The sequence below is a fragment of the Myotis daubentonii genome, chromosome 7, assembly GCF_963259705.1.
Source record: "Myotis daubentonii chromosome 7, mMyoDau2.1, whole genome shotgun sequence".
NCBI classification, from domain to species: domain Eukaryota; kingdom Metazoa; phylum Chordata; class Mammalia; order Chiroptera; family Vespertilionidae; genus Myotis; species Myotis daubentonii.
The window spans coordinates 58,292,959-58,305,026 of NC_081846.1; the positions used below are offsets into that span (position 1 = coordinate 58,292,959).

General features: G+C 37.8%; 1 protein-coding gene across 1 annotated transcript; it reads left to right on the plus strand.

The window, feature by feature from the left end:
- The first annotated feature begins 1,769 nt into the window (after positions 1 to 1,769).
- ERMN (ermin) lies at positions 1,770 to 8,880 on the plus strand. The gene is made up of 3 exons (XM_059704402.1): positions 1,770 to 2,042; positions 2,678 to 2,770; positions 5,874 to 8,880. The coding sequence occupies exons 1-3, from the start codon at positions 1,802 to 1,804 to the stop codon at positions 6,368 to 6,370; spliced, it is 831 nt and encodes a 276-aa protein (XP_059560385.1). The 5' UTR covers positions 1,770 to 1,801; the 3' UTR covers positions 6,371 to 8,880.
- Positions 8,881 to 12,068: the final 3,188 nt, after the last annotated feature.

A 12,068-nucleotide genomic window follows, 5' to 3' on the forward strand; every position in this document is an offset into this window, starting at 1 on the left:
TAACATATTATTTTATTGAGTACCTACCTAGTTCAAGGCAGATGTTACATGGTGAGGACACATTCTGTTTCTTTGTTATGGAGTGGGGCCACAACATTAGTAACAAAGAAACAGAATTTCCGGAGGATGAGGCCCAGCAATCAGGATTTTAAAAAGATTCCCAGGTGATTCTAATGTGCAGCCAAGGTTGGGAACCACTGCCCTAAGGGCAGGCTATGTTGGTGCTATATAATTTTACCAATGTGAACCAAAGGGGCCACATGCTAACCTGACTAGCTCAGGGAAGGCCTGCATGGCAGTCTTGCATACTCAGAGACCTGAAGTAACCACAAAGGATCGTCTGAAATTAAACTTTAACTGAAGCAGTTATGGTGGGTAGTCACCTCCTAGGCTGGTATCTTCCCTGACAAGGTCAACCTTTATCTTTACTGAGTTTATTGTCTTTTTGCATCTATGATAACATATCCTTGCAATGCCAGGGTAACTTGCAACTTCCCTTTTTTCAGGACTACTCAGGGCACAACCAAATGCCCTGGGCGCCAGGACAGATTACCACAAATTCCTTCATTGTTATTGTTATCATGCTAATTGTTGACTGTTAACTATACTGTACCCACTTAAGTAAAAGAAGTATGTGTCTATTATTTTACTTTTTATCCAATCCCAGAGGTCCCCCACCCCTTTGCTTCCTCCCTCCTCCCTAATCTATCACCAATGGATTTCATATAACCCACTTACGTCTTCTCCTTTGGTTGTAAGGTATAAAAATAGATGAAAAACTGCCATTCTCTGGAGCCAATCCATTGAGATTCTGCTTCCTGGCAATTGTCAACAGTTTGGCTCAAATAAACTCACAAAATTCTTTACAGGTTTGAATGCTTTTACGTTAACACCAGCATCATGCAGTATCCATAGAGAATACAGAGACAATTTCTGATTGGAGGAGGCAGAACTTCATGGGGGAAGTTATGTGAGGGGTTTAAAGGGTGGGTTGGGCTTCAATAGATGTAAATAAGCTGGAGAATAAGAAGCTACAGACCAAACGCATTACCCTAAAATTGTAATCTTTTTGCTATTAGCAAGATGGCAGGATTTTTTTCCCCCTCTTAAGTCCCTTCTCTGGGCTCCTGAAAGCAAAGCACGGGATCTGCGGCCAGAACTGCTTCTAATGAAGTTGTCCTGTTTACAGGATTTGATAAGCTGTTTTTATTCTTGAATAAATAAGAAACGATGCCATTGTCCCCTACAAAATAGCTCAGGCTTTACTTGAGCAAAATCTGTTTGGAAATGTTAAGCTGGTTTCACAGAACTAATATGCCTCAAGGTGGTCATTCTCTCTGGATTAAAGCGGTGGAACAATGGTGGCTCCTGTTACGAGGAAAATAACAAAAGGCCATTATGAAAGGGACAACAATCTCTGTTCCCAGAGGGGGGCTGACAAGCTGAAAGTCCCCCTCTACAAGCCAACACAAAAGCCTGATTGCCTCCAATTGTTTGTTTATGTAAATCAAAGGCAGCCATTAATTCTGCTAGTGGGGCTGCTAAGCAGCAAAGAAGGTGGCGATTGGCCCAAATCTTGCTCATGGGCTGGTGGCAAATCTGACAAATCCTATTGCTTTTATTCTAAACAGCTCTCTGGGCACCTTTAGAAAAAGAAGCTTGTTATTATGTACTAAAGTAAAAAAATTGTATTCTTAGAGTCGGAGTTGGAACTATAGGACTTGAAGGCAAGGCGACTTATCGAGGATCGGTTTACTCAGTTTCCCCAAAGCTCTCTCTAAATTGGACTCAACTGTACATCATGACAGATGTTCCAGTGACATTTAGCCAGGTTGAGTGTAACGGCGATACACCACCTGAAAACGGTAACCCACCAATCCCCCAAACCAATGATGCGGTCAGAGATGTGGATGGCACCGCACCGTACTACAGGGTGGAACCGAGTCTTGAAGATGTGCCCGCAGAAGGGAATCAGGAGAAAAGAGAAAAATTACAAGGGAAGATGCTGCTCACCTGGCCCAAGGATGAGAAGACTCTAAAAGGTAAAACATTTTCCTTCTTTTCAATTCGCTGGATTTGATTTGCAAACTCATCCGGGATTCTTTTGATAAATTGTCATGACAGGAATGTGATGTACATCCTCCCACCCCCACCCCTGTCCAGATGTGGCCCCTTTTGCTACTGGGGCTGCATAGTATTAGGACTAAACTTGTGCCTCGGGTTCAATCCAGGCTTATCTACTTGGTAGCTCTGTGATCCTGGACAACTTTCCTAGCCTCCTGAAGACTTAGTTTTCAAAAGGCAGAATAATGACATTTGTCAGGTTGCTGTGAGGATTACTCAGTATTGGTTAAATGTTAGCTACTGTTATTTATTATTCTTATGGACAGCTCCATTATTATTTGAGCAAAGGAATTCAGAATTTCCAATTTTTCTTCTAAATATACCATAAAGTGTTTGAATCATGGTTATATACCTTAGATATGGAAGGAAGATTAGCATATGTTTATAAATAAAAGGAACCAAGGAAAAAATGAGGGGGAAGAGGGAAATAGCTATTTTTAGTAATCACAGTTAAAAATCAATTGTTAGAGTCTGAATTAATAATTTATTTAACCCTGAACTACTTAAGCATTAAAATATTAACCTAGTGTGCTTCCTCCCCCACCCCCACCAGAAAAACAAGAAGAGCATCTCTTCATTGTTCATAAGGCCATCACAGATCTTTCTCTCCAAGAAACCAGTGTTGATGAAATGACATTCAGAGAAGGTAAGAGGAACTGCTCCATTTTGTACACAATTTGTCTGACTGGGTGTGGGTGCCAGTTTTGGCATGGGATGTTATGTGAGTGTAGTGCTGAGAAAGCTTAACCCAGGCAATGCCTTCCAAAGCTCAACGCTGCTGTAGGCAGATAAGGGAGTCTTGATTATCTGTGGGTTCCACCTTAGAAACTATTCTAGAAGCTTCAAGACAGACTACGTGGATTGGTGTAACTGATTGTCACATTTTGACCTGACAATATGTCTGTTATATGTCTCTTAGTAAGTTAGTCCACTAAATCAATGTTTTTTAAATTTATTTAGCATCTCAAAATCTGTGTGAGTCAACTTGTGAAATATAAATGTTTTCCAAAGGGTTTATCCTAAAAGTTTACCATTGACATACATACAGTTTAAAATAATTTTATAAATTTATTTGGTATAAAGGAAAATTCCAAGCCTCTGAGGTAAACACAAAATGGTTACCTCATTCTTGTCAAAGAAATCTCCCAGGTGGTAATTTTAATTGTATTTTTCAGAATAAAAGCATTGTGAGAATAAAAAAAAAAATATTGATTTTTAAGTGGCTATATTGTATTTCAAATAAACTCAAGAGACTAAGAGACACACAGTCTTTTAGACTTCTCTTCTAAGGAGACACCTTTATTCAAGAAATTTCCAAATACAGAGAAGGGTAAAAACCTATTAATTAATAACGTGTGTCCTCTCTTGCGGCCATAGCCTCTTATCTCAAAACTGAAGTCAGCTTGTTAGAACTAAGCAATTTAGTTTAGTTAGGACCTTAACAGGAAAAATATTGATGAGATTATTGGTTGAATTTAAACATCACACACTAGTAAAATAATAGATGCCAGGGAAGACATGGATGTGATTGGCAGTTTCCTGGGTTTGTCCACTTTGCCTGGACACCTCTCAGACTGTCACTGACCACAAGCAGTGGTCCGCTGTGTAGACACTTAAGGAAGAATGTAGTAAACAACAGGCATTGTCAAGCTCTTACCTTATCACCGATAATTAGCCCCTATGAAATGAACTAAAACTCTTTGCCCTGATCTTTGTGCTTCCAATGTAGGTTTTGAAAGCAGGGATCTCAATTTCCATCTAGAGCCCCTTTCAAATTTCTAATCAGGAATTCTAGTGGAGACAACAGTTTTCTAGGATCTTTCATTTTTATCATATAGAGAACAAAAGCAGTCTGGATTTTGAGAGTAGTGGGTCTAAGGGTGAATTTTCCCCTGAATGAATCCTTTTGTTTTTGGTGGAACATATGTTTTTCCAGGAAGGTAGAGGTATATGTTTTGTTGTTTTGTTGCCTTTTATGTTCACAATGACAAGCAGCTATAAAGTCTCCAAAGAGAATATTCCTGGGTTAAAGAAAAATAGAAAGATGCTAAAAATATTGAAGAAAAACTGTAATTTAAATTCAAGAAGTAATTTCATGCATGACAACTCCATGCCTGAGTCATGAATATGAGCAAAAAGATCATTTTATTTGGTTCTTATGGAAAAAATAAAACAAAACAAAGTTCAATATTCTCATGCACATTTATTTATAGAGTAAACAACATGGGCTGCGTATCTGTGCACAATGAGTTAGAAGTGGAAAATCCATCTTCAACTCTATCTCTTTTTGTAAGTTTACCATTGACCTCTAGTTGGGAAAACAAAAGAATAAAGAGAGAATGAAAAATATTTGATGGAAATGAAGTTGTAAACATCTTTCAGTGAAAATAGAAAATTGTGGGGGGAAGGGCAAAGAGAAACCTCATCTCTCACTTTAGGTCAAGGCTCTTAGAGTGTTGAAAGGGAATAGTGGACCCAGGCCTGACAAGTACTCAACACAGGCGCTATTTCTGAGTCATGCGCACTGCAGATAGATGCTTCCTACACAAGCCCTCTGGGGTGAAAGCTCACAAAGCTACCTCTACTCTCTGATAATTAATTCTTTTTGCATTCTCTATAAATATTGTTGAGAGTATCCTAATATGATCCATTTGCAAAGTGAAATTTGCAATGAATTAAGTCTTTTAAAAATTAGGACATGGTAGCAAACAACCTGAATTAATTAGTTGTCATTAGGGACATGTCTAAAGCAATAGGCTAATCTAGCACTATGTAAATATGACTCAACATTATTTTTAAATCTTGGCTCTCTAGAAATTCATAGCAGGTATCAGACTAAAGTGTGTGTGCTTTGTGGGTTTGGTTTAGCCTCAGTTCATGACTTCTGACCATCTGTGGTTCTCTGCTCCTCCTTCTATACCTGGTACCATAGGGCAGTGATGGTGAACCTTTTGAGCTCAGCATGTCAGCATTTTGCAAAGCCCTAACTTAACTCTGGTGCTGTGTCACATGTAGAAATTTTTTGATCTTTGCAACCATAGTAAAACAAAGACATATTTTTGATATTTATTTTATATATTCAAATACCATTTAACAAAAAAAACTCAACCAAAAAAAATGAGTTCACGTGTCACCTCTGACATGTGTGTCATAGGTTCGCCATCACTGCCTTAGGGCAACTCTGAGAAGCGTGGGGGCAAATACTGAATGTGCTACTCTGAGCATGACAGTCAGGGACCGTCCTTGTTTTTACTATTGGGAGGAAGCCATCTTCATTTCCCTGTGAGATATTTTTCTAATTTTCTCTGAGGGGTGTGTGTGTGTGTAAGATATAGGTCCAAATATTTATTTTACATATTCACATTTAGTCATGACAAGCTAGACACATTTTTAGAAGTGTATCTCAGCGAATACTGGTCGCACTCAGTACAATAGTCCACAGCAACAACAAATCCATAGTCAAGTGAGGTTGAGTTGCTAACTTTCTTGGAGATTTACAATATTCTTTAGCATTTGAAAGGCTTGAATGAATTCTGAGGAAGCTCACTTAACAGTGTTAAATGCAAATGTTTTCCAAATGAATTTGATGGGCTAGCCCATTGTATGGTATAAAATATATTAGTAACCCACAAAAGAGTATTTCATAAAGCAAATGTGGGGAAATGATTGTCCAGAAAAATAATTTTGAGAACAACATCTGAGTTTTTGGAATCTCTGCACATCTCAGCTATCAATTGATTTTGCTACAGGGCATCCGTGGAAGAAGATTCCTCTGAGCAGCAGTAACCAGGAAATAAGCAGACAAAAGGAGAGGATTGCTGAACAACCTCTAGAAGAGCGAGAAGTTGGGGATAGGAAGAACAAAGCTTACCAGGCAACTGAAATCGAATGGCTGGGATTTCGAAAAGCTGGCCAAGTTGATGTGTTGCATGACGAGGAGCAAGAGGTTTGGGATGAAGAAACTAACAATGAAGATGATGATGAAGATGAAGTTCGAGTGATAGAATTTAAGGAAAAACACGTAGAGGGTTCTCACTTCAAAGAGGAAGGTGAGCCAAGTGAGGACTCCCCGCTGAGCAGCCCCAGTTCCCAGCCTGTGACCCCTGATGAGCAGCCACCTTTTGGGAAGAAGAGTGATATTTCCAGAAATGCGTATTCAAGATACAACACAATATCCTACCGGAAAATCAGGAAGGGGAATACCAAGCAAAGAATTGATGAATTCGAGTCTATGATGAATTTATAAACTAACTGGATCTGAGAAGTTCTCAGCCCCACTAAAGCAAAAGCTAATTCTGTTTTCCTGAGATGCATCTTTGTATCCCTTATGTCAGTTATCCTCTTTAAAGATGTGGAAGCTTCCTTTTTGTTTCACTGTAGAATAATGTGGAAATAACCCTAGGCAAAATCCAGTCTGGTAACTTCAGATCAAAAACATTTACGTTTATTTACGGACATTTGCTTTTTAAAACTTCACTAACATAGCACATGTGATAAGCCCTGAACAGCTGGTACCCCTGGGGAATCTGGCATGATTTGGCTTTAAAAGGAGCAGCGCTGGGAAATACAGTCATTCAGTGCAGAGACCTATTTGATATGATTCCTGTATTTCTTTTGGGGTCTTTCTTCCTGGACCCTGAGGCTGATAGTCTGTTGTTAACCCTTTCTTAACTTTTAAGCACTATTTTATAGGCTCGGCCAGTAAACTTTTCAAAAGACTTCGCCTTTCTTATTACCTTCAAAAGAGATTTTAAATGGCTTCCTTGGCATCTGCAGAGTGAAACTTTGGTACAGGCTTCTTCCTCACTGTTACCATTCACCGAATTTTCTCACTAGAGGAGCTGAGCAATTGTGAGTCCAGAGAATTCTGTTTACTGAATGTTGCCTTTATGCTCTCAAGATGAATTAAATCCATTGTGAGGTTGGTACAGGGAGGGGCTACACAATTGGTGGGCAACAGACTAAAGAATTATATTGGATAGTTTTATTTCTGTGACAAAATAAAATCTAGTCTAGCAAAGTGAAAGTCATTAAAAATGAAAATGAGTGCCTTAGTACGTCTTAAAAAAATACCCCCTCTTTATTATCACACTTTTCCTTATTAATTATATCTCAGAATAATTTTCTTTCCTTAGAGACCTGAGACAACTCTAGTCATAACTGTACTAGTTACTATGAAAATGGAAATAATTATCTGAGAATATTCTCAAAGTAGAGTGTGAGCATGCATTTTTAGTGAGAAAGCTCTGATAGTTGTTGGGAATATATGATTCACTGGACTTCAGCCCAAATCGAGATGCTTAAATGGAGTTTCATCAAACCAATGTGTCAAATAATGTATTGAATATGTATGAAAAAGGAGAGTCTATATTTATATAGATTTCTTAGATAGTTTCATAATTTTTTATTTCACGCTTCCATATATATTATCTGGTATTTCTGTCGTCACAGATAAAGATATTTTTTTGGCCCTGCAAATAAAAAGACAATTCCTTATTGTCTGAATGTAATACAGTCTTCATTGTACTAGTCAACCTTTGTTTCTTTCTTTTTTATTTTGTAAAAAAAAAACCCAGTTTCTCCCTTCATAGATTATTGCTTATTTATGTGTAACAAATCCCAAACATTCTAATGGGAAATTCTTTAATTCTTCCTGGTCATGTAATATATTTCCATAGTATCACGTGCTTTTAGTTAGTGTTTACAAGGCTCAATTTTGAAATAAGATTGCAGTGCTCCTCTTATTCTTTCAAACAGATACTTTGCAACCTGAATGTATAAATGTTCTGCCATCCTTCATCAGTAGAACCTGTAGCTTTCACTCTTGACAAGGCAAGTTTTCAGATAAAGCTAGGAAAATCAGGTCTTTATTAATAAACGTAGATAGAAGGTGAATGCACTAGATCAATTTCCTGTTTATTTAGATCCTCTAAACCTGTCCAACAGGACAACCTAGTTTCTTTTCTGGATTACTGATGACCCCTACAATTTTCTATTTAACTTCAAAGCTCAGTGTTGCGTTAGCCATCACAGAACAGGGTCATATTGTTAATCTACTACCATGAACAGGGCCTATATTTTAAATTATTCCAAGGGAGATGATGATGTGATCTATGGCCTTTTGATATGGCCAAGCAACTAGCTCTTTTGCAGCTCCAACGCATATATATAGTAACCGTGGCCTTTGTAGCTTTGTGCTTTTACCAGACAATGGCAGCATGAAAGATTTTGTCAACAAAGATTCTTCAGGGCATATTTGATGAGTACATACTTAATGCTCATGGATGAGGCAATGTAGTTGCAAAAGAGCACTGAAACTATTCTCGTTTTAAAATGTATTTTTATTGATTTTAGAGAGGGGGGAAGAGAGAGGGAGAGAGAGAGAAAAACATCAATGTGAGAGCAAGACATCTATTGGCTGCCTGCTGCACACCCCCCACTGGGGATTGAGCACAACCTGGGCATGTGCCCTGTCTTGAATCAAACCGGCAACCTGTTCGTGCATGGAATGATGCTCAACCAACTGAGTCACACTGGCCAGGGCTGAAACTATTCTTTGACATTGCCCTGTGCTGCTGCCATTTTATATTAAGGCCACAGAGTTAGGTGGCCATAAATAACAGGACGGAGATGGGTGGTTATTTGGTTCTTTGTAACCTAGGGAAGACAAGGGACTGGTTCAGATTGCATGAGGAATTTTATTACATTAGAATACAAATTGGTAGCTGTACAGGAAAGTTTACCACTTTTGTGATTCAAGGTTCCCGGTTGGAAGAAGGACTCTGGTATTTGGGAGGAGGGAGAGTTGATTTATTGTGAGAATGCTGATATTTCTTACATGACTTTTAATTTTCTTCAGTGGCTGGATGAACAGGAATTAATAACAGCTCTATTTCTCTGTCAATTTAAAATGTACCTTTAATATAAGGCTAATTTTGAAGACACAGAATATGTTACAGTCTGTCCATCCAGTAACAAATTAATTACAGAACTTCTGTGTCTGACTTGTTCTCAATAAAAATTTGGATCCTTGTTTTCGGTGTCTCGATTTTATTTTCTTTAGCTGCCCTTTAAAATTGAAAAGGAAACCTTGCGTATCAGCAGCTATTAAGAAGATCAATAAATGCTGCTTCAGAAATCATGAGAACATGCTATTTCAATTCATTTGCATTGTTTATTTCTATAGGTCTTCAAATGATGGTATATGAAATTGCAAAAATTTCTAATGGGTAGTATGTAATGTTCATGAAAATTTTCTATTATTTTTACAGGAACTGAGCTATTGTTTTAGATGCATCTTAACTCCAAAACTTGAAAAAAAAAATCTTTGTAGTCATGAAGGTAATATATGTAAACTATGCCGGTGCTTTTATAGTAATTGTTTCTGCATATTTACATGGGGTAGTACTCTTGGTACACTTACAAATGGCAAATGGATATTTAAGTTTTTCAAAGTGATATTAAAAATATTTATAATAAGTAATAATAGAGAATTATGGGACAAGATGAAGCACTCGTGTATCATAAAGAAGAAATATGCTTGACCATATGAGAAAGACAACTCCATTTTTTAAAGCTTGAACTTTCATTGTCCTATAAAAACAAAAAGGGCTATAAAAAGTAAGGTAAAAAGTTATAGAAAACATTTGCCAATATTACAATATCAGACTATATATATAAAAGGCTAATATGCTAAGTGTCTGACCGGTCGCTATGTTGTGCACTGACCACCAGTGGGCAGACGCTCAATGCAGGAGCTGCCAACCTGCAGTGACTTGGCAGTGGCGGTTCTCGGGTGATGCATCCCGAAACCAGAGAAGAGGGAGCCCAATGGGGCCGCGCGATTCCACCTTCTGCCGTGGACTACGTTGTTGCTGTGGCACTGCTGGCCCCGAATCTGGTTTACTGCACACTTGAGTTTGCGTTCTACACCCTGTACAACAGCAACTTTGCAGAGTGCCCTCTTGCACTCCAGGACCCCTCAGGGGATGTCAGAAAGCTGGTTTCGGCCCAGTCCCAGCAGGCCTAGCTGAGGGACCCCCACCTGCCAGAGGGACCCTGCTCACTCCACAGGGAGGGACAGCGGGAGGTTGCTCCAGGGCATGCCCAGCCCATCTCGCCCAGTCCTGCCCCATCAGCCACCTTCTAATTTCTTTTAAACATGCACAAATCCATGCACCAGGTCACTAGTAACATAATAAATATGAATTCCAAAATGTGTATACAGCTCATAAAGAACACGAGGTGACTAGACCATACAATCAACAGAAACTCAGTGACATGGGTAGAAATCAGCAGTAGGAATCAGTCAGATACATGGCAAACTACATAATCAAATGATAATGTCTAGTAATTAATTGCCAGCTAAGGAAACTTTTGAAAATGAATTTGGAAAGTGATTTAGATTTTTACTTGGAAACTTCAAAATCAAACATTATTTGTTTGCTTCCTTCTTTATAATAACTTCAGTTGTTCAGAGGCAGAAACACTGGGTACTTAAAAAAAAAATATTCAAGTTAACTCCAAATTCCTGTATACTCCATAGTTTTAATCTAGTTCTCCCCATTGACAAATGTTTTCAGATAATCAAAAACAAAATTCACTAATTTTACCTTTGCCTCCTCTCATTTTTATCACCACCTCTTATAGCTAATGTGTATAAAACCAGCAACATTTGGGCAGTTATTTTGAAGGAGAGGAATTAAGGCCTGTGTATAACCCTAACCTGAATAACAAACATTTTGAAGATTTAGGGTTTGATTACCCCTTTCAAGTATGAAAAAGAATACCCAGAGTGAAAGTCCACCTGCACTTTTGTCCAGAAAGCCAGATGCAGACAGAGCTATGCACTTAAAAAGAGAGTTAAAAATCAAAACCTATTTTTTTAATTTTTTTAAAGTAGAAACTCTTGGTTTTACTTTCTCCCAATTCAAAGCATAGAATATAGAGATGCATATATACACATATATGCATAAAAATAAATATATGTGTGTATTTGTATATATTCACATATACAAACATGCACATATCTTTACAAAGATCAATATTTTTTCAATAGTCAAGATCTGCTATCAAAAATTTTAGTTTCAATATCTAATATAAAGGATATATATATTATGACTAGTATTCTAAAACTGGCAAGTATCTATCAATCAATAATAAAATAGCCTCTGTTTTTAAAGAAATTATTTGTTATTTGATGGCAACTGTCATCATTAGGGACTCAGCATATTAGCAGAGTTGCTCTATTTGCTAGAAAATGAGAATTTCATGTGTGTTTTTGCAAAGCAACGATTCACTTAAACTTGCAAAGAGACCCTAATTGGAGTGGTAATTATTAGTTGACTCATTAGGTTGAAAACAGAGGCAGTAAGTCTCCTTAGTGTAGTGGTATTTTTTTCTTTCTTTTTTTTTAGATATAGGCACCAACAGCACCTGAAATACCATCCAATAAACCTAATCAGGAGTATATAATACTTTACATGGTTTATTCAAACCTGTCCATGAGATGACTATTTGCCAAAAAAATAAATATTTTCTACATTAGCTTTGGTTAGTGTTCCTTTTCTTGTTGCAAGACATTTTGGCTAGTAGGAATTGTTGAGTAACCTATGCAAAAGTTGTTTGTTGCAAAAACACTATGGTGGCAACACATAGAAGTAAAAATTACAAGTCTCGATTTATGCTTTAAATTAAAGGACTCCTCAATTTTTTACTTCCCACCTTTGTTCAGATCTCTCAGCTTTGATTAATGCTTAGGGGAAGAAAGAATTGGTAATATTCAAAGAGAAGCAATCTCTCTATAGCCACTTCTCCCTCTCATATTTATTCCAGAAAATGGAAAAGAATGTGTCCAACATGAAGTCAAGGAGATAGACCACAGCAAAGCATGTGGGGTTGGCTATCCGTAAGCTACACTTCAGTTGCTTAACAGAAGGGGTGCA